The 27,696-nt window shown below is 45.2% G+C and overlaps 1 protein-coding gene across 3 annotated transcripts; it reads left to right on the top strand.

Moving 5' to 3' along the window:
• LOC110522633 (acetyl-coenzyme A synthetase 2-like, mitochondrial) lies at positions 1–27,176 on the top strand. Of its 3 annotated transcripts, none has more exons than XR_016495498.1 (14): positions 1–2,441; positions 4,011–4,107; positions 4,633–4,832; positions 5,169–5,344; positions 7,509–7,661; positions 9,184–9,331; positions 9,907–10,044; positions 12,644–12,736; positions 19,055–19,167; positions 20,562–20,688; positions 20,818–20,945; positions 21,919–22,005; positions 24,711–24,832; positions 26,264–27,176. XR_016495498.1 is itself a non-coding variant. In XM_090233250.1 (14 exons), the coding sequence occupies exons 1-14, from the start codon at positions 2,132–2,134 to the stop codon at positions 26,438–26,440; spliced, it is 2,043 nt and encodes a 680-aa protein (XP_090089376.1). In that variant the 5' UTR covers positions 779–2,131; the 3' UTR covers positions 26,441–27,176. The 3 variants fall into 3 exon arrangements, 1 of the variants encoding a protein (XP_090089376.1); XM_090233250.1 differs by having other exon boundaries at positions 779–2,441; positions 20,818–20,949; positions 21,949–22,005; XR_016495497.1 differs by lacking the exon at positions 1–2,441 and having other exon boundaries at positions 3,592–4,107.
• The last annotated feature ends 520 nt before the right edge of the window (positions 27,177–27,696 follow it).

Genomic DNA, 27,696 nt, shown 5'->3' with positions numbered 1-27,696 from the left:
AGAACAGTTTGATACGCTACTACCGTACGTACGTAAAGAATGAATAACTTTTAAACCATGACCACACAGAACATGTCTAAGAATACAGCAAAGAACTGCTGTTTTTATGAGTGAGTTCATGTTTTTATTCAGCACCGTCAACAGTGTTTTATTCACCATTATTATAAAACATAAAACGTGCTTCTCTGTACGTCCTGTCGCACTGCAACTGCGATGAATGACTAGCCAACAGCGGAGGCTGGTGGGGGGAGCTATAGGAGGACGGGCTCGTTGTAATGACTGGAATGGAATCAATGGAACGGAGTCAAACAAGTGGTTTCCATATGTCTGATACCTTTCCACAAATTCCATTCCAGCCATTACAATGAGCCTGTCCTCCTATAGCTCACCCCACTAAATCAAATCAAATAAAATGTTATTGGTCAGCACACATATTTAGCGGTTGTAGCGAAATGCTTGTGTTCCTAGCTCCAACAGTGCAGTAATATCTAACAATTCACAACAGTACACACATCTAAAAGTAAAATAAATATATACAAGCAATGTCGGAGTGGCATTGACTAAAATACAGTAGAATAGAATACAGTATATACATGTGAGTAAAGCAGTGTGTAAACATTAAGCAATATGTAAACAACACGAGCCTCCTTGCTAGCCAAGTATATTAATAGCCCTGCGTTTGTATTATTATTAGCAGCTCGTCGTGTCTATTTATAGAGGAATATTTTAACTTTCTCTGGTCGTAGGAACAACATGTATTTGTGCGTGAGGGAGACGCAGTGTGACTCGAGTTTCGTCATCGTGTGGAAGAAGGTGTCTCCTCTCTGTCAGTCTCACCGGAGGGAGGAAAGGACTAAGAGAGCAGGGACCGTGAGAAAGAACGGTCATCCAACTCGGAATTGCAAGTCGGAAAGTCGGCCATCTTTCTGGGGCTCAGACCTTCCGACCTGAAGATCACTGGCCTCATGATTTGACCTCGTTTTTTTTGTTCAGTTGTCTTGGAAGCACCATGACTAACAGGTGCAGGTACCATCAGTCCAGTAAAATAAAAATAAACATTATTTCAATTCATGCTCCTCGGTGCCTTGCAAGTGCTACACCAACTGATCAATGTTGTTATCAAAGCTATAGTTTTGAAATTTAATATGGTCTGAGAATAACAATATTGGCAGGCCAAGCACACAGACAATATGCTGTGATAATGTATTAGGCCTACTGCCCAAACCTCATTCCGAAAGAACTGTTTTATAAGCTTAATGTTACATTTTTTTTTAAAGTCAGCGTCTCGTCTTGCTTTTTGACTGTGACAGTGATCTTGACTCAGAAAAGGTTGGGTATGGGCCTCCCGACCGGTCAAAGGGATCGCATCGCAGTGCTAGCTGTGCCATTAGAGACATTGGTTCAAGTCCAGGTTCTGTCGCAGCCGGCCGCGACTGGGAGACCCATGGTGCGGCGCACAATTGGCCCAGCGTCGTCCAGGTTAGGAAGGGCTTGGCCGGCAGGGATGTCCTTGTCCCATCGCGCACTAGCTACCCCTGTGGAGGGCGAGCGCAGTGCACGGTGACACGGTCGCCAGGTGTAATGTTTCCTCCGACACGTTGGTGCGACTGGCTTCGTTAAAAAGCAGTGCGGCCTGGTTGGGTTGTGTTTCGGAGGACGCGCGGCTCTCGACCTTCGCCTCTCCCGAGTTCGTACGGGAGTTGCAGCGATGAGACAAGATTGGATACCATTAAATTGCGGAGAAAATGGGGTAAAAAATAAATGGAAAAGTTGGTGACCACTGGCCTATACTATAGCCTAATCAAGTAAAAAAAAATCTGATGGGGGTGGAAATGCCCCACTTTAGTCATCTGTTGTCATTGGCTGGACCAACTTCTGCGTCTTTATTGTCGGCCCACAATGGACTCCGACTTCCCTTTAAATGCATCTGCTTCGAATGTCTCACTCAAAAAAAGTTTTGCTGGAGTCGTAATGGTTCGTTTGATAAAACACAAACCCGTTGTCATTATGTATATGTGATTTTAAATGTGCTTTTTAATGCTTTTAAATGTTGTTTCACAATTTTGGTGGATAAAGGATACGATCTATCTTCTTCGGAAAAGACTGTCTTTATGACAAAGAACTTCGTTTCATGATGTGTTCGCTTTGGAGAGGCTCTTTGTTGACTCTCACTTCGTCATTAAACCGACGGGTTTTTCAATGCTGTCGACAGTTCGGCAGAAGCTACAATATAGCATCATGTATGCCGGAGGCAGTTGCATTCCAAGGTGTCAGTGATCATTCGGGACTGTACAAATTCTCCGTCAACGAAAGTGACCGGTTTTGGGGCGCAGTGGCGCGCCAGAGGCTGTCGTGGATAAGTCCCTTTCACACGGTTCAGAACTGTGACTTCAGTCAAGGCAAAATAAAATGGTTTGAAGGGGGAAAACTCAATGTATCTGGTAAGATAACGTTTTCTCCACAAAATATACAATATGTAAGAAATATTTTCAATTGTTTTTGTACTGCTATATCTAAACCATATTCTAGCTAACGTACCCAATAGCCAGTGTAATAACCATGTGGATTGTTTTTTTTTTTTTTTACCTTAAAATAAAAAGCTCCATAGAGTTGTTTTGATTGGTTGAAATACATTTGACCTTTATTTTGAAAATAATAATTCTGTAGTAAATATAGTACTCCAGTTGGTCCTATATCCCCTGTCAGTAGAGTCACCCAGAGTAACTGCCTCAACCAGTTGGTCCTATATCCCCTGTCAGTAGAGTCACCCAGAGTAACTGCCTCAACCAGTTAGTCCTATATCCCCCACCAGTAGAGTCACCCAGAGTAACTGCCTCAACCAGTTGGTCCTATATCCCCTGTCAGTAGAGTCACCCAGAGTAACTGCCTCACTCAACCAGTTGGTCCTATATCCCCTGCCAGTAGAGTCACCCAGAGTAACTACCTCAACCAGTTGGTCCTATATCCCCTGCCAGTAGAGTCACCCAGAGTAACTACCTCAACCAGTTAGTCCTATATCCCCTGCCAGTAGAGTCACCCAGAGTAACTACCTCAACCAGTTGGTCCTATATCCCCTGTCAGTAGAGTCACCCAGAGTAACTACCTCAACCAGTTGGTCCTATATCCCCCACCAGTAGAGTCACCCAGAGTAACTGCCTCAACCAGTTGGTCCTATATCCCCTGTCAGTAGAGTCACCCAGAGTAACTACCTCAACCAGTTGGTCCTATATCCCCTGTCAGTTCCATTTCTCTGCCAGTAGAATCACCCAGAGTAACTACCTCATCCAGTTGGTCCTATATCCCCTGTCAGTTCCATTTCTCTGCCAGTAGAATCACCCAGAGTAACGTCCTTCAATGTTGCTGGACTCAAGGAAGAATAGTTGTTTCCTTGGCAGGAACTAATGGGATCCTTAATAAATACAAACAGTACCAATTACTGGGTTCAGTCAGGAGGAGAAGACACTGATGGAATCTATCATGAGAACATTCACATTGACACACAGGCTCTCTTGTGTTGTGAACGAACTAAGCGTTTATCCCAATGTATTTACCAGGAAACAACCAAGCTATTGGCAGAATACTCAAGTTAATTTAGTTTGAAAAGAACAGCAGAGCTGAACTGCTTTGAAACTGACTTTCACTTCTCTGTGTGTGTGTGTGTGCCTGCGTACATACCTATATGTATGTGCGCTTGTCTGTATGTGTGAGTGTGCGTGCGTATGTTTTTGTGTGTTTGTGTGTCTTTATGTATGAGTGTGTGTGTGTGTGTGTGTGTGTCTGCATGTGTGAGCGTGCGTATCTGTGTGTGTGTGTGCGTGTGTGCGTGCGTGTGTGTGTGTCTGTATGTGTGAGTGTGAGTGTGAGTGTGTGTGTGTGTGTATGTGTGTGTGTGTGTGTGTGCATGTGTGTGTGTCTATGTGTGAGTGGTGTGTGTGTGTGTCTGTATGTGTGTGCGTGCGTGCGTGCGTGCGCGTGTGTGTGTGTGCGTGTGTGTGCGTGCGTGCGTGCAGTGAACTGCTTGGATCGTCACGTTCACACTTGTCCAGAGAGAGTGGCTCTGATCTGGGAGAGAGATGAACCTGGAACTGAGGTCAAGATCACCTACAGGTCTGGAACTATCACAATCACTGTACAACATCTCATGTGGGAACACACTTTAAATTCACTATCATTCATACAGCAAATCCATGTCTTTGTAGCGACTGTGACCCAACAAAAGCGACCTCATCAAGAGGTTTGGACTTCTTGGCGCAGCTGTTAAGACGTTGGCTTGACAGTCGCTGGACCTGGGTTTGAGTCCCGGGGGCGGGACTACCCCCCTGGATTCGCTACACTATGAACATCCATGTAGTTTAGTTGTTCCCTGGTGCATGGCGGGGTTATCACTCAGATCATTTCTTACCTGAAATAATGTTTCGGTGGGGTTACCTCATGTATAACTGAGACGACCAAAATATAATCGCAAAGAATAGGACCTATCACATCTACTGTAATCTATACTCAAAGAGTAGGCCTATCTCAACTACTGTAATTTACATACAAGGATAGACAGTATAAATACACATACTCATCACCCCTCACACCCTCATTCCCCTTCGTATCACCCAACTTTATTGACATTTTTCTCCACAGACAGCTACTGGAGCTGACCTGTCGCCTGGGCAACCTGCTGAAGCGCCAGGGGGTGCGGAGGGGGGACTGTGTGACTATCTACATGCCCCCCTGCCCCCTGGCAGTGGCCTCCATGTTGGCGTGCGCCCGGATAGGTGCGGCCCACAATGTGGTCTTCGCCGGGTTCAGCTCCGAGGCCCTGGCTGATCGCATCAGAGACGGTGAGGGGTCGTCACTGTCTGGCCAAGTTGCTAAGTCATAAGCCCTGCTTATTTCTACAACTTATCTTCATAAAATCAGATTTTAAACCTAAACCTAACCTTAACCACATTGCTAACCTTATGCCTAACCCAAAAAATACAAAAAAAAGCTGATTTTATTTCCATAAATGTATACGATGTAGACAATTTTGACTTCGCTGAGCGCATTAGAGATGGTGAGGTGGCTGATGAGGTGTAGAAAAGAGAGAAGGAACCACAAATAGTCACTGTATTTTTCATTACCGTCTACCAATCTCTCTCTGTATCGACTGTATAATGTACCTGGCCCTGCTACAGCCCAGTCCAGCACAGTGATCACGGTCAACCAGGGTGTGAGGGGAGGCAAGGTGGTGGACCTGAAGAGAACTGTGGACCAGGCCGTCCAGAACTGTCCCTCAGTCCAGCAGGTCCTGGTTGCCATGAGAACAGAGAACACCGTTGCCATGACAGACAGAGATGTTCCGCTGGAGGAGGTGAGCCAATAGAGACACAGCTTACTGGAGGAGGTGAGCCAATAGGCACAGCTTACTGGAGGAGATGAGCCAATAGACACAGCTTACCGGTGAGGTTATAACTGTTCATGAGAGGTTGGTGTTTATAAGCGGTTACAACTGTTTTTATAACTGCTTTTTGTATTTAAACAATAGGTACTTCAAAAAATTATGATTTACTGTTTGTTGAATTGCATGATCATTTTATCACGTGTGAAAAATAGTATATATTTTTTTAAATGGGAAGAAAGTAAATAATACATTAGCTCCATGGACATTTGTACAACTAGTCAAATAGTTCTGCCGACACTTCTTATCACCACTTACTGTATCACCTTGTGGAAAACCTAGCAGCTTAGTAAATGATTGTCAAATATGTTTGAGTGAATGCACCTGTGTCTTGACCATGACTTTGACTTGAATATAGGAGGCATTATTGAGACTGAATATGGGTTTAAACCAACGGCTCGTAATAATGTAAATTTAACCTTTATTTTTAGTAGGCAAGTCAGTTAGGAACAAATTCTTATTTACAATGATGGCCTACCGGGGAACTGTGTCCTTGTTCAGGGGCAGAATGACAGATTTTTACCTTGTCAGCTCGGGGATTCAATCCAGCAACCTTTCGGTTACTGGCCCAACGCTCCAACCACTAGGCTACCTGCCCCCCTAAATGGAGTGTAATGTCTGGAATGGAGTGTAATGGCTGGAATGGAGTGTAATGTCTGGAATGGAGTGTAATGTGTGGAATGGAGTGTAATGTCTGGAACGGAGTGTAATGTCTGGAATGGAGTGTAATGTCTGGAATGGAGTGTAATGTCTGGAATGGAGTGTAATGTCTGGAATGGAGTGTAATGTCTGGAATGGAGTGTAATGGATGGAATGGAGTGTAATGGCTGGAATGGAGTGTAATGGATGGAATGGAGTGTAATGGATGGAATGGAGTGTAATGGCTGGAATGGAGTGTAATGGCTGGAATGGAGTGTAATGTCTGGAACGGAGTGAATGGAATGATATCAAACACATGTTTTTACTACCATTCCATTCCAGACATTATTACGAGCCGTCCCCCCTCTCACCAGCCTTCACTGGTTGAAACCTCTCTGAAACATTGTTGAGGCTTTAAATTACCAACATCATGTGGCCTGGTTGGTCTAGCGGTAAAGCTGCAGATGTGTCGGCATCGGTTCAAATCCGGCCTACTGCCCTTTGACACAATCTCTATCTTTCTCCACTGTCATCCTCTCTATCTGTCCAATAACATCTGAAAAATACCTGGGAAAAATGTCTGACATCTTTGTCTGTTATGAACAGGAGATACTGAGACTTAAAATGGCTGAACCATAGAAAAATAATTAATAGAAAGGGGGCCTCCCGAGTGGCGCAGTGGTCTAAGGCAAGCAACACTGAAGCATGTATGAGAGCACTAGCTGTTCCGGACGACAGTGTGATCACGCTTTCCGTAGCCGATGTGAGCAAGACCTTTAAACACGTCAACCTGGCATCCCGTGTGGTGCAGTGGTCTAAGGCACTGCATCACAGTGCTAGCTGTGCCACTAGAGATTCTGGTTAGAGTCCAGGATCTGTCGCAGCCGGCGACGACCGGGAGACTCATGGGGCAGAGCACAATTGGCCCAGCATCGTCCGGGTAAGGGGAGGGTTTGGCCAGCAAGAATGGTCTTGTCCCATCGCGCTCTAGCGACTCCTGTGGTGGGCCGGGTGCAATGCACACGGTTGCCAGGTGCAGTGTTTCCTCCGAAACATTGGTGCGGCTGGTTTCCGGGTTAAGCGGCATTGTGTCAAGAAGCAGTGTGGCTCGACTGGGTTGTGTTTTGGAGGACGCAAGGCTCTCGACCTTCGCCTCTCCTGAGTCCTGAGTCCGTACGGGAGTTCCACCACTGATAACTACCAATTGGATACCATGAAAATTGGGGCGAAAAAGGGGTAAGAAAAAAAATATGAATAGAAAGTCCACTTATTGACTTGAATAAATGCAGAATTCCCTTGAATGAGGAAACCTGTTTTAGGGATTCTGTTTCTATGGGGCTGAACTGTTTCTACAGGGCTGAACTGTTTCTACAGGGCTGAACTGTTTCAACGGGGCTGAACTGTTGCTACGGGGCTGAACTCTTTGTCCCTTTAACAGGAGATGATGAAGGAGGATGTGGTGTGTGAGCCCGTTGCCATGGACAGTGAGGACGTCTTGTTCCTGCTCTATACGTCAGGCAGCACAGGGAAACCTAAGGGTCTGGTTCATACACAGGCTGGTTACCTGCTGTACACCTCCCTGACACACAGGGTGAGGGTCTGGTTACCTGCTGTACACCTCCCTTACACACAGGGTGAGGGTCTGGTAAACACACACACACACACACACACACACACACACAGACACACACACACACACACACACACACACACACACACACCCACCCTATAGAAAAAACACCTGAATGAACCAGGCTGGTGTGCATGTTTACCAACACATGGCCTAACCTTTAACCATCTAAACAGCTGCTCTTAGTTACCTTTCCTTTCCAACATGGCTAACCTTTAACCAGCTAAACAGCTGCTCTTAGTTACCTTTCCTTTCCAACATGGCTAACCTTTAACCAGCTAAACAGCTGCTCTTAGTTACCTTTCCAACATGGCTAACCTTTTAACCAGCTAAACAGCTGCTCTTAGTTCCCTTTCCAACATGGCTAACCTTTTAACCAGCTAAACAGCTGCTCTTAGTTCCCTTTCCTTTCCAACATGGCTAACCTTTAACCAGCTAAACAGCTGCTCTTAGTTCCCTTTCCTTTCCAACATGGCTAACCTTTTAACCAGCTAAACAGCTGCTCTTAGTTACCTTTCCAACATGGCTAACCTTTAACCAGCTAAACAGCTGCTCTTAGTTACCTTTCCAACATTGCTAACCTTTAACCAGCTAAACAGCTGCTCTTAGTTACCTTTCCAACATGGCTAACCTTTTAACCAGCTAAACAGCTGCTCTTAGTTCCCTTTCCAACATGGCTAACCTTTTAACCAGCTAAACAGCTGCTCTTAGTTACCTTTCCAACATTGCTAACCTTTAACCAGCTAAACAGCTGCTCTTAGTTACCTTTCCAACATGGCTAACCTTTTAACCAGCTAAACAGCTGCTCTTAGTTACCTTTCCAACATGGCTAACCTTTAACCAGCTAAACAGCTGCTCTTAGTTACCTTTCCAACATGGCTAACCTTTTAACCAGCTAAACAGCTGCTCTTAGTTACCTTTCCAACATGGCTAACCTTTAACCAGCTAAACAGCTGCTCTTAGTTACCTTTCTAGCTAATAGGCTAAGTTAGAGATGAACTTCCTCTTCCAATTAAAGTTAGGGGAGGTCGAAATAATGAACATCTATCTACAAAATCTATCAATTTTAAAATGTTAATGACTTCTCCTTGCCATTATCATTCACCTGATGATAAGACAAGACGTAAAATATATATATTTTTTATGTTAACATCCAGTGTGACAGGGGACCCAGAGTCTCCGGTTTACCTGGGTGGGTTGAAGACCCCTGAGTCTCCTGTTTACCTGGGTGGGTTGAAGACCCCTGAGTCTCCGGTTTACCTGGGTGGGTTGAAGACCCCAGAGTCTCCGGTTTACCTGGGTGGGTTGAAGACCCCTGAGTCTCCGGTTTACCTGGGTGGGTTGAAGACCCCTGAGTCTCCTGTTTACCTGGGTGGGTTGAAGACCCCTGAGTCTCCGGTTTACCTGGGTGGGTTGAAGACCCCTGATCTAAGACCAGTACCTATTGCCTAACCTCTTTCCTCTATCGTCCTCTCTCCTTCAGTATGTGTTCAACTACCATGACGGGGATGTGTTTGGCTGTGTGGCGGACATCGGCTGGATAACAGGTCACAGCTACATCGTCTATGGCCCTCTGTGTAATGGAGGAACCACCGTTCTGTTTGAGAGTACACCAGTATACCCCAACCCAGGTGACAATAGACTACTAAGGTTTTTTACAACCTGTACTTCAACGTGTTTACAACTTAAATCTGAACTCACCATTCCACTATAAATATAACTCCCTTGCGTATATTCAGTAGGCGGCCTACACTCTTAGGAAAAATATGCTATCTAGAACCTAAAAGAGGTCTTTGGCTGTCCCCATAGGAGAAACCTTTGAAGAACCATTTTTGGTTCCTGTTTGGTTTCCAGGTAGAACCCTTTTGAGTTCCATGTAAAACCCTTTCCACATAGGGTTCTACATGGAACCCAAAAGGGAACCAGGAAGGGTTCTCCTATGGGGACAGCCAAAGACCCCTTATGGAACACTTTTTTTCTAAGAGTATTCTGTCATTGAGAGAACATTTCTGTCTTGTGGAAAGTTCAGCATTGAGGCCTGTAAGACACAACAAAAGTTTTAGGCCCAAACATGAGGTTTTATGTGCTGCCTAGCAATGTGTAAAATAAGTTAACATTAGAACAGTTGTCTGTATGTTCTGTGAATGAACCTTTTCTGTCTTCTACGAGTGACAGTACGATACCAACACATCTGGTGATGTTACAGGCAGGTACTGGGAGATGGTGGAGAGGCTGGAGATCAACCAGTTTTACGGTGCTCCCACGGCCATCAGGCTGCTGCTGAAATACGGAGACGAGTGGGTGCAGAATTACAACCGCTCCTCCTTAAAAACCCTGGGCTCTGGTAGGTCAAACCTTACAACAACAGGACTCTCTTTCTCCTTTTTATGTTGAGAATGGGGGCGAAGGAGATGGCTGACGTTTTACGATCCCGTAACCAATTGGGATGTTGTTGTTTTTTCGCGTTATTTGTAGCTTATTTTGTATGTAATGTTTTTGCCACTTTGTTTTATGACTGCTGCTGTTTCATTATTTGTAACTTTTATTTTATTTTTTTACTTATATATTTTTAACATAACAGTTTTTCTTCTTAAAAACGTATTGAGGCGTTGTTGGTTAAGGGCTGGTAAGTAAGCATTTCACTGTTGTATTCGGCACGTGACAAATAACATTTGATTTGGTTTGATTAGACCTCAGGAGAATATCCTGTTGAATACCATAAACCTCATCATAGACCTCAGGAGAATATCCCGCTGAATACCATAGACCTCAGGAGAATATCCTGTTGAATACCATAGACCTCATCATAGACCTCAGGAGAATATCCTGCTGAATACCATAGACCTCATCATAGACCTCAGGAGAATATCCTGCTGAATACCATAAACCTAAGGAGAATATCCTGCTGAATACCATAGACCTCATCATAGACCTCAGGAGAATATCCTGCTGAATACCATAGACCTCATCATAGACCTCAGGAGAATATCCTGCTGAATACCATAGACCTCAGGAGAATATCCTGCTGAATACCATAAACCTAAGGAGAATATCCTGCTGAATACCATAGACCTCATCATAGACCTCAGGAGAATATCCCGCTGAATACCATAGACCTCAGGAGAATATCCCGCTGAATACCATAGACCTCAGGAGAATATCCCGCTGAATACCATAGACCTCAGGAGAATATCCTGCTGAATACCATAAACCTCATCATAGACCTCAGGAGAATATCCCGCTGAATACCATAGACCTCAGGAGAATATCCCGCTGAATACCATAGACCTCAGGAGAATATCCCGCTGAATACCATAGACCTCAGGAGAATATCCTGCTGAATACCATAGACCTCAGGAGAATATCCTGCTGAATACCATAGACCTCAGGAGAATATCCCGCTGAATACCATAGACCTCAGGAGAATATCCTGCTGAATACCATAGACCTCAGGAGAATATCCTGCTGAATACCATAGACCTCAGGAGAATATCCCGCTGAATACCATAGACCTCAGGAGAATATCCTGCTGAATACCATAGACCTCATCATAGACCTCAGGAGAATATCCTGCTGAATACCATAGACCTCATCATAGACCTCAGGAGAATATCCTGCTGAATAGCATAGACCTCATCATAGACCTCAGGAGAATATCCTGCTGAATAGCATAGACCTCATCATAGACCTCAGGAGAATATCCTGCTGAATAGCATACACCCCATAGACAATAGCCCTACAGTGTGATGGGATACATAGACAGCAGTCTACAGTGTGATGGATCCATAGACAGCAGTCTACAGTGTGATGGATCCATAGACAGCAGTCTACAGTGTGATGGGATACATAGACAGCAGTCTACAGTGTGATGGATCCATAGACAGCAGTCTACAGTGTGATGGATCCATAGACAGCAGTCTACAGTGCAGTGTGATGGATCCATAGACAGCAGTCTACAGTGTGATGGATCCATAGACAGCAGTCTACAGTGTTATGGGATACATAGACAGCAGTCTACAGTGTGATGGATCCATAGACATCAGTCTACAGTGTGATGGATCCATAGACAGCAGTCTACAGTGTGATGGATCCATAGACAGCAGTCTACAGTGTGATGGATCCATAGACAGCAGTCTACAGTGCAGTGTGATGGATCCATAGACAGCAGTCTACAGTGTGATGGATCCATAGACAGCAGTCTACAGTGTAATAGTATACTGTAGTAGTAGTAGTAGTAGTAGTAGTAGTAGTGTATACTGTTTCAGTACAGCAGGCAGTGTTGTGCTGATGGTATGTTAACATGATACTGTAGTAGTAGGTACATGAGCCTTTGCTGTGGGTGCCAATGCATGACGAAGGCCTGTCATGTCGCCAGGCGAGGGTAAAGGTTTGACCTCTAAAGAGAGTCTACATATGTAATGGAACACGTGTGTCGTGCCAGACCGGGGCATGGAATTATCTAGACAGCACATCGTAAACATGTCCTGTCTTCTTCCTGTCCTCTTCATGTCCTCTTCCCCATGAACCCATCCAACACCGAGGCATGGGAGTGTTAAAACCTGGAGGGCTCCTCCTATCATTTCCATTCACTGTGGAATGGAACCCTCTAGGTTGTTTAACCCTGTGGTGCTGTTAACCCTGTGGTGCTCTTAACCCTGTGGTGCTGTCTCCCCTGTGGTGCTGTCTCACCTGTGGTGCTGTCTCACCTGTGGTGCTGTCTCCCTGGGGTGCTGTCTCCCTGTGGTGCTGTCTCACCTGTGGTGCTGTCTCACCTGTGGTGCTGTCTCCCTGGGGTGCTGTCTCCCTGTGGTGCTGTCTCCCCTGTGGTGCTGTCTCCCTGGGGTGCTGTCTCCCTGTGGTGCTGTCTCCCTGGGTGCTGTCTCCCCTGTGGTGCTTTCTCCCTGTGGTGCTGTTAACCCTGTCCTTTCCTGTTTCCTCTGCAGTGGGTGAACCCATCAACACAGAAGCTTGGGAGTGGTACCATCGGGTGGTGGGGGACGGACGCTGCCCTGTGGTCGACACCTGGTGGCAGACAGGTAATGACTGACCTTTAACCCTGCTACTTAAAACATAGATTTACTACAATTTAATTTCTTACACAGAATGTGCTGTATGCAGAATACTGTATGAGATCAGGGTGTTTCTTAAAATGCGCAAGCACGCAAGTTTGAGCACGGGAGGGAAATCAAAGTATTCGAAACAGAGCATGGAGGGCACTTCTCGCAAAGAAATATGACTTAACCATGTAAAAAAAAAAATGAAGCTCATTTTTCTTGAAATCAATGGCAGCCATTATTTGAGCTGAAGCGAGAGAAAATACACTCAGACTTGGGAATTAAATGTTGCCTATTCACATCTTGTAGGTTGCCTGGCTACAATATTTAATCTGGATACGGTAATAAATACATGTTGTGTTATTTTTGGCATGTTTACCCGCGTACGTACCGTATATAGCAAGCCCATAATAAGCCAATAGGGATAACTGGCTAGCTACTAGTACTGTTAGCTAGCCAGATAGCAACAAATAATTGTTAGCTAGCTACCCATTGACATCTATCTATCTTGCATAATATTAGTTTTAGGTCATTTTTGCCTGTTAAACTATCTGGTTAGCTACATTATTACGATTCACGTATAGCTAATTGACAGTTATGTAAAACAGTTGCTTAGTGTATATCTTGTTTCGTCTCTATTGCCATTGTTGTCCTGGCTGGAAGACGGTTCAGTGAATAGGTACTGTAAGTCCATAGTAAGCCAATAGAGCTAACTGGCTAGCTAGCTAGCCATAAATAATTGGTAGCTACCCACAAAAAAATGAAGATCTACCTTGCATAACATTCGTTTTAGGTCATTTTTGCCTGTTTAACTAGCTGGCTAGCTAGATTATTACGATTCACATATCTAGCTGATAATTATGAAGTAAAACACTTGCTTTGTGTATATCTTGTTTTGGTCTCTATTGTTGTCATTGTCCTGGATGGAAGAAGGTTCAGTGAATGGGGAGGTGCAGTCTGAGGTAATACAGTAGGGGGAGTGCTGAGGTAATACAGTAGGGGGAGTGCTGCTCAGCGTGAGGTAATACAGTAGGGGGAGTGCTGCTCAGCGTGAGGTAATACAGTAGGGGGAGTGCTGCTCGGCGTGAAGGTAATACAGTAGGGGGAGTGCTGCTCAGTGTGAGGTAATACAGTAGGGGGAGTGCTGAGGTAATACATTAGGGGGAGTGCTGCTCAGCGTGAGGTAATACAGTAGGGGGAGTGCTGAGGTAATACAGTAGGGGGAGTGCTGCTCAGCGTGAGGTAATACAGTAGGGGGAGTGCTGCTCAGCGTGAGGTAATACAGTAGGGGGAGTGCTGCTCGGCGTGAAGGTAATACAGTAGGGGGAGTGCTGCTCAGTGTGAGGTAATACAGTAGGGGGAGTGCTGAGGTAATACATTAGGGGGAGTGCTGCTCAGCGTGATGTAATACAGTAGGGGGAGTGCTGAGGTAATACAGTAGGGGGAGTGCTGCTCAGCGTGAGGTAATACAGTAGGGGGAGTGCTGCTCAGCGTGAGGTAATACAGTAGGGGGAGTGGTGCTCAGCGTGAGGTAATACAGCAGAGGGAGTGCTGCTCAGCGTGAGGTAATACAGTAGGGGGAGTGCTGCTCAGCGTGAGGTAATACAGTAGGGGGAGTGCTGAGGTAATACAGTAGGGGGAGTGGGAGGTAATACAGTAGGGGGAGTGCTGAGGTGATACAGTAGGAGGAGTGCTGAGGTAATACAGTAGGGGGAGTGCTGAGGTAATACAGTAGGAGGAGTGTGAGGTAATACAGTAGGAGGAGTGTGAGGTAATACAGTAGGGGGATTGCTGCTCAGCGTGAGGTAATACAGTAGGGGGAGTGCTGCTCAGCATGAAGGTAATACAGTAGGGGGAGTGCTGCTCGGCGTGAGGTAATACAGTAGGGGGAGTGCTGCTCAGCGTGAGGTAATACAGTAGGGGGAGTGGGAGGTAATACAGTAGGGGGAGTGCTGCCCAGTGTGAGGTAATACAGTAGGGGGAGTGTTTCTCAAATGTATAGTTTTATGTGTTCTCCTCACTCTTGTTCCTCACGAGAACGTACTCAAGAGAACGTGGTCGGAGAATGCGCTCGGGGCATATTGAGAAACAGCCCATTTTTGTATTTATTTTATTTTACCTTTATTTAACCAGGTAAGCTAGTTGAGAACAAGTTCTCATTTACAACTGCGACCTGGCCAAGATAAAGCATAGCAGTGTGACACAGACAACAACACAGAGTTACACATGGAGTAAACAATAAACAAGTCAATAACACAGTAGAAAAAAAAGAGAGTCTATATACATTGTGTGCAAAAGGCACGAGGAGGTAGGCCGAATAATTACAATTTTGCAGATTAACACTGGAGCGATAAATGATCAGATGGTCATGTGCAGGTAGAGATACTGGTGTGCGAAAGAGCAGAAAAGTACATAAATATAAACAGTATGGGGATGAGGTAGGTCAAATTGGGTGGGCTATTTACCGATAGACTATGTACAGCTGCACCATGTGACAACCTGAAGGGACAGCTCAACCTAGTGTTGCAAACACTGTGAACATAGTTCTGCAATGCTTATTGAAGAGCTTTTCGGTTCTTGTTTAGTTCCTTTTTTAAGGAAAAACGGTTCCCTCAGTACTAGTTCTTATGAAGGGGGCTTTTTTTTTTTAATAGCTTCTTTTGTTGAGTGGGGGGGGGGAGTTTTATTTTCTTTGTATCACAGACCATTCTCTTCTCTGTTGATGGTTGTAGATTAGTGTACTGTACAGTGTGAGCTGGTCTGTCTGAGTTGGGTCTACTGCTCTGTGTGGAGCTGGTCTGGTTGTCTGCCAACGTAAGCACAATCAGAAATTTTGAGTTGGTGAACTTTCTAGCGAGTGCTTTTTAAACACCAGGAAGAACAATCAGTCTTAAAGGGGAGAGACTGGTCCGATCATCTCATCAAGAAATATACTATTACGTACCACACACACAGACACACTCTACACACCCTGCTCTCCGGCCAATCGAATTAAATTGTTGTTTTTTTATCCCTTCTGGACTGCATCAAACCAGATGTTATTTTAATACTGCCAGATATCTGACCCCAGAGCGGCAGCAGCAGAGGCAGACAGAGGAACTTGGAAACAAACACTTTGCTGCGATACAATTTCACTCTCTCTCTCCTTGTTCTTTGTGACTGTAAGTCGCTCCGGATAAGAGTGTCTGCCAAAAGACTAAAATGTCAAATGTTCTCTCTTTCTTTCCTTTTTTTTTGCTCTGAGGGCTCCCCACCAGTACATTAGCTAGCCTGCTCTGAGGGCTCCCCACCAGTACATTAGCTAGCCTGCTCTGAGGGCTCCCCACCAGTACATTAGCTAGCCTGCTCTGAGGGCTCCCCATCAGTACATTAGCTAGCCTGCTCTGAGGGCTCACCACCAGTACATTAGCTAGCCTGCTCTGAGGGCTCACCACCAGTTACATTGTACATTAGCTAGCCTGCTCTGGGGGCTCACCACCAGTTAGTTACATTGTACATTAGCTAGCCTGCTCTGGGGGCTCACCACCAGTTACATTAGCTAGCCTGCTCTGAGGGCTCACCACCAGTTACATTGTACATTAGCTAGCCTGCTCTGAGGGCTCCCCACCAGTACATTAACTAGCCTGCTCTGAGGGTTCACCACCAGTACATTAGCTAGCCTGCTCTGAGGGTTCACCACCAGTACATTAGCTAGCCTGCTCTGAGGGCTCACCACCAGTACATTAGCTAGCCTGCTCTGATGGCTCACCACAAGTTACATTGTACATTAGCTAGCCTGCTCTGAGGGCTCACCACAAGTTACATTGTACATTAGCTAGCTTTCCATACTTTCTCTTTTTAGGGTCAATACCTCACACACCTTTGTTTGAATAGAAAGCTATATCGTTTGCTGCATTGTAACCAATTCTATCGTTACATCTGTTGAAAATAGCCTACAATAACAGGCCTGTAAACAATGTTCTTCCACTAAATTAGTTTAGCGCTGGGCAATAAAAACATGTTTTAAAACCATATCTGATTTTTGAGGCTAATCTAACAAAAATTCAGGTTGACCTTATATATTTCAGTCCTCAATCGCACCAAATTACAGTCATTGAGTAATTAAAATAAATTCACCGGAATAATGTTAATTATCACACAAGGGGCATATTAAAGGGGCAATCTGGGATTGGTACATCAATTTTGAGACTTTTAAATGAATGATGTATTGCCATTTGTTGTCGTTGTTTCAATCCCAGGCTGCCCCTTTAATATTTATAATTAAACATGCATAATTTAGCATGGAGCATTAATGACACAGATATGACCCAAATACCCTACCTCAGAACAGAGGATTATGTCGTTATGTCCAGATTTGCCAATTAGCACTAAATTGCATTATTGGTAATTCCTGGCAGTTTGATCTATGTGCAAAACAAGTCCATTACAGGGGCAAATAAGGAGATTTGACTGGCTGGCTGGCTGGTTGACTGACTGGCTGGCTGGCCGGCTGACTGCTGGCTGGCTGACTGCCTGGCCGGCTGACTGGCTAGTTGACTGGCTGGCTGACTGGTTGGCTGACTTGCTGACTGGCTGGCTGGCTGGCTGGCTGACTGACTGGCTGGTTGACTGACTGGCTGGCTGACTTGCTGACTGGCTGGCTGGTTGACTGACTGGCTGGCTGGCTGAATGGCTGGCTGACTGCTTGGCTGGCTGGCTGGCTGGCTGACTGCCTGGCTGACTGCCTGGCTGGCTGGCTGGCTAGTTGGCTGACTGCCTGGCTGACTGCCTGGCTGGCTGACTGCCTGGCTGGCTGACTGGCTAGTTGACTGGTTGGCTGACTGGTTGGCTGACTTGCTGACTTGCTGGCTGACTGACTGGCTGGTTGACTGACTGGCTGGCTGCCTGACTTGCTGACTGGATGGCTGGTTGACTGACTGGCTGGCTGGTTGGCTGACTGGCTGGCTGACTGCCTGGTTGGTTGACTGGCTAGTTGACTGGCTGGCTTGGCTGACTGGCTGACTGGCTAGTTGACTGGCTGGCTGACTGGTTGGCTGACTGGCTAGCTAGCTGACTGGCTAGTTGACTGCCTGGCTGGCTGACTGGTTGGCTGACTGGCTGGCTGACTGCCTGGCTGGATGACTGGTTGGCACCTTGCCCCAGTGTGGGATGTTAATCTGTGGTGTCCTAGTTCTATGGAGACCCTGGGTGCCTCATTTTACAGTGCACTACTTTAGACCAGGACCCATAGTAGTGCACTACTTTAAACCAGAATCCATAGTAGTGCACTACTTTAGACCAGGGCCCATAGTAGTGCACTACTTCTGATCAGGACCCATAGTAGTGCACTACTTCTGATCAGGACCCACAGTAGTGCACTACTTTAGACCAGGACCCATAGTAGTGCACTACTTTAGACCAGGACCCATAGTAGTGCACTACATCTGATCAGGACCCATAGTAGTGCACTACTTTAGACCAGGACCCATAGTAGTGGACTACTTTAGACCAGGACCCATAGTAGTGGACTACTTTAGACCAGGACCCATAGTAGTGCACTCTAAAGGGAATAGGGTGCCATTTGGGACTCAGTCCTCTGTCAGTCCAGCTCCACACCAGCCAGATTAGCAGGGTAGATTAGCCGATTAGTAGATTAGCACAGCCTGGTCGCAGGATAGAGTCAAACCTAATTGCATTTAATTGACTTTTTAACATGGCCGTAATTCTCTCATCGACATCTGTAGCTAAAGGATCCGGGCTTATTATGCTGACAGACTGACAAACTGGTTGCTTACAAAAGCTTGTTCTGGTTCTCTTTGCCGTCTCCTTTTTCCTCATCAACCTTTAATCTCCTCTTAACTTTCTCTAGTTTTTTAAATTTATTGATTGTATTTTTTTAGGGGGAAGATCAGCTTTAACAATTGCAGATAGATGTAGCTTCCATCAATGTAATTGTCTGCATCATTTCCAATCCCCCATATATTTGTTGGGTAAATCTATGTATAAAATCTATGTATTATTTTACATATATATTTCTTTAAATATATTTTCTTTCTTTATTATTTTCCACTAACCTACCATCCCTAATTGTAGAACTTACTCTAGTCTTTATACTGTGACATTTTGTTTGGGGATCTCTTCAGGGGCCACAACAATATGGTGTGGTCAATGTTTAGGCCTTGTTCAAAACCTTGAAAAGACATTTGCCTATTCAGTCATATCCCGATCAGTGAAGAGAGCACTTTCCAGTGTTCATATAGGGCTTTAGATTCCTTAGAAAAGCAGTTCTCTCTCATCGACGTATTATTCCCGTCTCTCCAGAGACCGGTGGGATCTGCATCGCTCCCAGGCCGGCGGACCCAGAGGCGGAGATCGTTCCGGGCATGGCCATGCGACCGTTTTACGGGATCAAGCCGGCACTGCTGGACACTGAGGTAGTGACTGGCGATGGCGTGCTAGTCCATTGAGTGGGGGGGGGCTCTCTCTCTCCCCCCTCCTCCCTCTCTCTCTCCCCTCCTCCCTCTCTCTCTCTCTCTCTCTCTCTCTCCCCTCCTCCCTCTCTCTCTCTCTCTCTCTCTCTCCCCTCTCACTCTCTCTCTTTCTCTCTCTCTTTCTCTCTCTATCTCTCTCTCTCTCCCCTCTCACTCTCTCTCTCTCTCTCTCTCCCCTCCTCCCTCTCTCTCTCTCCCCTCCTCCCTCTCTCTCTCTCTCTCTCTCTCTCCCCTCCTCCCTCTCTCTCTCTCTCTCTCTCTCCCCTCCCTCTCTCTCTCTCTCTCTCCCCTCTCACTCTCTCTCTCTCTCTCTCTCTCTCTCCCCTCATCCCTCTCTCTCTCTCTCTCCCTCCTCACTCTCTCTCTCTCTCCTCCTCCCTCTCTCTCTCTCTCTCTCCCCTCTCACTCTCTCTCTTTCTCTCTCTTTCTCTCTCTATCTCTCTCTCTCTCCCCTCTCACTCTCTCTCTCTCTCCCCTCCTCCCTCTCTCTCTCTCCCCTCCTCCCTCTTTCTCCCTCTCTCTCCCCTCCTCCCTCTCTCTATCTCTCTCTCTCTCTCTCTCTCTCTCTCCCCTCCTCCCTATTTCTCTGTCTCTTGATCTCTATTTCTCTCTCTCCCTCTTTATTTCTCTTTCTCTCTCTTTCTCTCTCCCTCTTTCTCTCCTCACTAAGAGCCACAACATTCTCTGACCAGCTGGTAATCTGTTGTTGGGGCTTCCCAGCTGTCTGGTCTGCTTGGAAGCATTCTGATATCCCACTTCCCTCTTCCACACACAATACTGTCACTCTGCTGTCTATTCAACCAGACATTGTGTTGTGTGTGGAGCGCAGTGTGGAGCGGAGTGTGGAGCGCAGTGTGGAGCGCAGTGTGGAGCGGAGTGTGGAGCGGAGTGTGGAGTGTGGAGCGGAGTGTGGAGCGGAGTGTGGAGTGCAGTGTGGAGCGGAGTGTGGAGCGGAGTGTGGAGCGCAGTGTGGAGCGGAGTGTGGAGCGCAGTGTGGAGCGGAGTGTGGAGCGCAGTGTGGAGCGCAGTGTGGAGCGCAGTGTGGAGCGCAGTGTGGAGCGGAGTGTGGAGCGGAGTGTGGAGCGGAGCGTGGAGCGGAGTGTGGAGCGTGGAGCGGAGTGTGGAGTGTGGAGCGGAGTGTGGAGCAGAGTGTGGTCGAGCGGGTAACACTCTCTCCTCCGGAACCACATGACTCCTGCTGTTCAATCCCTGTTCAATCCCCTACTCATTTCTGATCCCTTTATTCTGTCTCCTATCCTGTCATAAAAAATAATAAAATACGTAAGGAGTTTGGATGTTTTTTTCTTCAAAATAGTAATGTTGTGTATTGTATCCAGGGTGAAGTGCTGAGTTCCAATGATTCGACTGGAGCTTTGTGTATCTCCCAGGCCTGGCCTGGTATGGCCCGGACAATCCACAACCACCACCAGAGATTCACAGAGACATATTTTCAGCCTTATCCAGGTACAGACAAACCAACCCATCCAGACTCTAAAAACTAGCGTTCTACAATCTGCTTAATTTCCTGTCTTTCTCAGGCTGAGACTAGCGCTCTGCTATAATCAATACTGTCCCCTAAATTGCCACTATTAGGTTTCTTCTTCACCGGCGACGGTGCCCACCGCTCCAAGGAAGGCTATTACCAGATCGTCGGCCGTCTCGATGATGTCATCAACGTGAGCGGTCACCGGCTTGGGACTGCGGAACTAGAGGATGTGGTGGTATGTACGATCAAATCAAATCAAATGTATATATATAGCCCTTCGTACCCAGCCTAAAACCCCAAACAGCAAGCAATGCAGGTGTAGAAGCACGATCATAATCATGTTTAGTTTAGGTTATTAATTCGACCATTTAAAAAAAACAAGCACACATAAATTTGAAAAAGCCATAGATAATAATGGAGGATAACACACAGTAAAGTCTGGGACTTATTTCCATTGTTAAATCATGGAGGATAACACACAATACAGTCTGGGACTTATTTCCATTGTTAAATCATGGAGGATAACACACAATACAGTCTGGGACTTATTTCCATTGTTAAATCATGGAGGATAACACACAATACAGTCTGGGACTTATTTCCATTGTGGTCCTCTTGAGACAAGATGGCCAGACAAGATTGTGATGTGACCAAATGTCCTTCTCAAAATAACTTCACGATCAGTGGTGTAGCAGAGAGTAAATGCACGTACCCCATCTTTTACAGAAAAACACATTTTAATTTGTTTAACTAGGCAAGTCAGTTAAGAACAAATTCTTATTTTCAATGACGGCTTAGGAACAGTGGGTTAACTGCCTGTTCAGGGGCAGAACGACCTTGTCAGCTCGGGGATTTGAACTTGCAACCTTCTGGTAACTAGTCCAACGCTCTAACCACTAGGCTACCCTGCCGCGTTTAATGTATAGGGAGCATTACTTTAATTGGGCGGATCCATAATAAAATACAAATAATCACCATGAATGGCGGCCAGCGTTTACCCGACAATTTATTTTTTACCACGACATCACTGATCACGATCATGAGTCCAAATGTTCCTATCAAAATGACTTCTTATTGCAGGACGTTACCCGAGTCTACACAAAAATCAGTTGAAATGATAAGCATATCGTATCAATGTCGCTTATCGTATCAATGTCCTTGTTGACGTTATTAACAGTTGGAACTGATTCCATGGCATTCTCTCCTAGAACCAGTGTCCTGCAGTGTCCTAGAACCAGTGAACCAGTGTCCTGAGTCTGCTGGGATTGGCTATTCCCATGACATCAAAGGAGAGGGTGAGTGACATCGTGGAACTTTGACGTGCACCATGGTTACATGATTATACCAATTTACTTTTACCCTGTTGTATTTCCACTTAACTCTCCACTCTTAGTGTCTAATTCAAGGAAATGTATCAACAACCGGGGTTGCCTAGGTTACTTTCTAAATGTAATCCGTTACAGTTAATAGTTAGTTACCTGTCCAAAATTGTAATCCATAACGTAATTTATGGATTAGCCAAACTCAGTAACGTAATCTGATGACTTTCATTTACTTTTAGATGACTTTCCCTTTAAGATGCATTAGAAGAAGACAAAAAAGGATCCTTTAAACACATTTGGGTGTGTCATCATAGTGGTCTCTGATTGGTGGTCATCATTTGGTGTGTCATCATAGTGGTCTCTGATTGGTGGTCATCATTTGGTGTGTCATCATAGTGGTCTCTGATTGGTGGTCATCATTTGGTGTGTCATCATAGTGGTCTCTGATTGGTGGTCATCATTTGGTGTGCCATCATAGTGGTCTCTGATTGGTGGTCATCATTTGGTGTGCCATCATAGTGGTCTCTGATTGGTGGTCATCATTTGGTGTGCCATCATAGTGGTCTCTGATTGGTGGTCATAATTTGGTGTGTCATATCATAGTGGTCTCTGATTGGTGGTCATCATTTGGTGTGCCATCATAGTGGTCTCTGATTGGTGGTCATCATCTGGTGTGCCATCATAGAGGTCTCTGATTGGTGGTCATCATCTGGTGTGTCATCATAGTGGTCTCTGATTGGTGGTCATCATTTGGGGTGTCATCATAGTTGTCTCTGATTGGTGGTCATCATTTGGTGTGTCATCATAGTGGTCTCTGATTGGTAGTCATCATCTGGTGTGTCATCATAGTGTTCTCTGATTGGTGGTCATCATCTGGTGTGTCATCATAGTGGTCTCTGATTGGTGGTCATCATCTGCTGTGTCATCATAGTGGTCTCTGATTGGTGGTCATCATTTGGGGTGTCATCATAGTGGTCTCTGATTGGTGGTCATCATTTGGTGTGTCATCATAGTGGTCTCTGATTGGTAGTCATCATCTGGTATGTCATCATAGTGGTCTCTGATTGGTGGTCATCATTTGGTGTGTCATCATAGTGGTCTCTGATTTGTGGTCATCATTTGGTGTGTCATCATAGTGGTCTCTGATTGGTTGTCATCATTTGGTGTGTCATATCATAGTGGTCTCTGATTGGTTGTCATCATTTGGTGTGTCATCATAGTGGTCTCTGATTAGTGGTCATCATTTGGTGTGTCATCATAGTGGTCTCTGATTGGTGGTCAGACTCACTCAGGTGAAACAAACTTAAACTTGTGCCTTTTGTCAGTGCTGAATTGAACGTCACTGAGAAAACAGAAAGGTGTCATGTATTTTTTAGCAAACATCCTTTCTGAATTTAAAATGAATCCAATAAGTAATCCTCTAGTTTTTCCAAAGTAATCTGATTACAATATTATTGCTGGTAACGTAACTGATTACAGTTACAGTTTTTTTGGTAATCGGATTACAAGTAATCCGCCCCTCCCCTACCTGACTGCAGTTTGTAATCAGATTACAAGTAATCCGCCCCTCCCCTACCTGACTGCAGTTTGTAATCAGATTACAAGTAATCCGACCCTCCCCTACCTGACTGCAGTTTGTAATCAGATTACAAGTAATCCTCCCCTCCCCTACCTTACTGCAGTTTGTAATCAGATTACAAGTAATCCGCCCCTCCCCTACCTGACTGCAGTTTGTAATCAGATTACAAGTAATCTGCCCCTCCCCTACCTGACTGCAGTTTGTAATCAGATTACAAGTAATCCTCCCCTCCCCTACTTTACTGCAGTTTGTAATCAGATTACAAGTAATTCGCCCCTCCCCTACCTGACTGCAGTTTGTAATCAGATTACAAGTAATTCGCCCCTCCCCCACCTGACTGCAGTTTGTAATCAGATTACAAGTAATTCGCCCCTCCCCTACCTGACTGCAGTTTGTAATCAGATTACAAGTAATCCGCCCCTCCCCTACCTGACTGCAGTTTGTAATCAGATTACAAGTAATTCGCCCCTCCCCTACCTGACTGCAGTTTGTAATCAGATTACAAGTAATCCGCCCCTCCCCTACCTGACTGCAGTTTGTAATCAGATTACAAGTAATCCTCCCCTCCCCTACCTTACTGCAGTTTGTAATCAGATTACAAGTAATCCGCCCCTCCCCTACCTGACTGCAGTTTGTAATCAGATTACAAGTAATTCGCCCCTCCCCTACCTGACTGCAGTTTGTAATCAGATTACAAGTAATTCGCCCCTCCCCCACCTGACTGCAGTTTGTAATCAGATTACAAGTAATTCGCCCCTCCCCCACCTGACTGCAGTTTGTAATCAGATTACAAGTAATTCGCCCCTTCCCTACCCTGTCGAGAACAAATATACCGTTGACGTCTTTATTTCACCACCTTGATCCAAACAACTCTATGTGAACTTGACAAAACCTTTAAGTGACCTTGTGCAAATGATGTAGCATGTCATATGCTAGACAATGGTAAACAACAAACAGATATTCTAGATATCTTTTGACCAATCAGATCACCTTCTTTTTTTTTTTGCCAATAATTGGGCAAAAGATCAGAATTGGACCGCCTGTGTTAACGCAGCCTTTACGGCCATATAGGTGATCTACTGTCCTCTTCTCTGACCAGGTGTGTATGTGTTTGTGGTGTTGAAGAAGGCAGTGATGGTTCAAGAGGATGTTCTAGCTCAGCAGCTCCGAGAGATGGTGTCCAGGAGCATCGCCAAGTACGCCTGCCCAGACTTCATTCAGGTAGTACCACTAATACTGGTAGTCTAGTGGGGTCCGTTCACTTGTGATACTTTCAATCTTTGAACTCTCTGAACCTTCCCTCAGAGAGACTGAAAAGCAGCTTCTATCTCAAGGCCATCAGACTGTTAAAGAGCCATCACTAACGTAGAGAGGCTGCTGTCAACATACTGACTCAAATCTCTGGCCATCAGACTGTTAAACAGCCACCACTAACATAGAGAGGCTGCTGTCAACATACTGACTCAAATCTCTGGCCATCAGACTGTTAAACAGCCATCACTAACATAGAGAGGCTGCTGTCAACATACTGACTCAAATCTCTGGCCATCAGACTGTTAAACAGCCATCACTAACAGAGAGAGGCTGCTGTCAACATACTGACTCAAATCTCTGGCCATCAGACTGTTAAACAGCCACCACTAACATAGAGAGGCTGCTGTCAACATACAGACTCAAATCTCTGGCCATCAGACTGTTAAACAGCCATCACTAACGTAGAGAGGCTGCTGTCAACATACAGACTCAAATCTCTGGCCATCAGACTGTTAAACAGCCATCACTAACATAGAGAGGCTGCTGTCAACATACTGACTCAAATCTCTGGCCATCAGACTGTTAAACAGCCACCACTAACATAGAGAGGCTGCTGCCAACATACTGACTCAAATCTCTGGCTATCAGACTGTTAAACAGCCACCACTAACATAGAGAGGCTGCTGCCAACATACAGACTCAAATCTCTGGCCATCAGACTGTTAAACAGCCACCACTAACATAGAGAGGCTGCTGCCAACATACAGACTCAAATCTCTGGCCACTTTAATACATGGACTTAGTAAAGGTATCACTAGTCACTTTAAATAACGCCACTTTATATAATGTTTACATACCCAACATTACTCATCTCATATGTATATACTGTATTTTATACCATCTACTGCACCTTGCCTATGCCGCACGGCCATCGCTCACCCATATATTTATATGTACATATTCTTATTCATCCCTTTACATTTGTGTGCATAAGGTAGTTGCTGTGAAATTGTTAGATTACTTGTTGGTTATTACTGCACGGTCGGAACTAGAAGCACAAGCATTTGGCTACACTCGCATCAACATCTGCTAACCATGTGTATGTGACCAATAACATTTGATTTGCCTAGGTCATAAACCATGTCCTAAAGTCTCACAAGACTGTCCTGAACATGACTTAATAACATTAACAGGCACAAACAGCTGGGTTGTGTTAAGTAGGTCACACTGTAGCAAAAAAAAAAAAATGTTTTGCAACAGAAAAAAACAAAAAGCTGTGTTCTGGTAAACTTAAAGTAGTACCCTCCCCATTTCAAAACGTTTTTTTTATTTTTTTATGAAGGGAGGAAGGAAAGATACACTTTTAAAGTTTTCAAATGGGGCTTTTAATCTCTGTAGGTGGTGAGGTGTCTGCCAAAGACTCGCTCGGGAAAAATCATGCGTCGTGTCCTGAGGAAGGTCGTGGAGCGGAACACGGACGAGCTGGGGGACCTCAGCACGCTAGACGACCCTGACTCCGTACACGAGGTCATCAGGGGTCACCGACGTCTCCGTGGCGACGGCAAGCAGCAGTAACAACAGGGTATTAAAGGGACACCACCAATTTATATATTTTTTTGGGGGGGACGACAGAACAAAAACAAAAAAAAACAATTTTCAATTATATGGTGCTGGAGACAATGAAATATGAGGTTAAACATTGGTAAAATGTCCCTTTAACTTATAGAACATTCACATACAAATGTATTGTGTAGCACAGATGCTTCTGTCAGGACCAACAGAGAATCATCATACCAGTTGCATCCATTATGTCTATGGGCAACAGTCTGAATGTTTAACCACGTTGAATAGACCTCGGTGACCCTGCGTCCACATCCATTCCACAAACTACAGGGACGTGGAATACGCTGGGAGAACCTTGGATTTGTGTGTGTTGTTGTGAATTGTTGGATACTACTGCACCCGTTGGAGCTAGGAACACAAGCATTTTCGCTACACCCGCAATAACATCTGCTAAATATGTGTATGTGACCAAAAAAAACAGTTGTTTTGATTTGAGAACCTAAAAAAAATAAAACAATAAGTTAGTAAAATGGTCTTGATTATTGCATGCTATTCTTCTTACTCTATTTCTTAAGTGTCTGTTCTGGATTACTGTTCATGAATTGAGAAGAAAGGTATTTTTAGTATTGTATGGATGTTTAAGAGTTTCAAACTTCTGTTTTTAGTGCATGATGCAAAAGCAGATTATATTACTTAACTTTGTTTTATACAGATTATAATTTGAGTAATATAGCAACAATAAGCAGCATTCTTTACTGGTCACTTCCTGTCTCATTAGAAATACACATTTTAATGTCAATTAAAAAAATTAACGACATGATCATACATCACATTAAGACATCAGTAAACAAAGACACAGTCCCCACAGCTTCACCTTGACAACAGTTCCACAGCTTCACCTTGACAACAGTCCCACAGCTTTACCTTGACAACAGTCCCCACAGCTTCACCTTGACAACAGTCCCACAGCTTCACCTTGACAACAGTCCCACAGCTTCACCTTGACAACAGTCCCACAGCTTCACCTTGACAACAGTCCCCACAGCTTCACCTTGACAACAGTCCCACAGCTTCACCTTGACAACAGTCCCACAGCTTCACCTTGACAACAGTCCCCACAGCTTCACCTTGACAACAGTCCCACAGCTTCACCTTGACAACAGTCCCACAGCTTCACCTTGACAACAGTCCCACGCTTCACCTTGACAACAGTCCCACAGCTTCACCTTGACAACAGTCCCACAGCTTCACCTTGACAACAGTCCCAC

Source organism: Oncorhynchus mykiss, chromosome 4, assembly GCF_057628025.1.
Source record: "Oncorhynchus mykiss isolate SJ-2025 chromosome 4, ASM5762802v1, whole genome shotgun sequence".
NCBI lineage: Eukaryota > Metazoa > Chordata > Actinopteri > Salmoniformes > Salmonidae > Oncorhynchus > Oncorhynchus mykiss.
Note: the sequence above shows the minus strand (reverse complement) of the source record. Positions and strands in the feature narration are given on the sequence as shown.

Excerpts from the sequence above, each read along its gene's own strand:
- LOC110522633 (XM_090233250.1), top strand. The coding sequence starts at position 2,132 with ATGATGTGTTCGCTTTGGAGAGGCTCTTTGTTGACTCTCACTTCGTCA. Across the intron at positions 10,045-12,643 it reads CTTAAAAACCCTGGGCTCTG|TGGGTGAACCCATCAACACA; the intron begins GTAGGTCAAACC and ends TTTCCTCTGCAG. Across the intron at positions 12,737-19,054 it reads CGACACCTGGTGGCAGACAG|AGACCGGTGGGATCTGCATC; the intron begins GTAATGACTGAC and ends CCGTCTCTCCAG.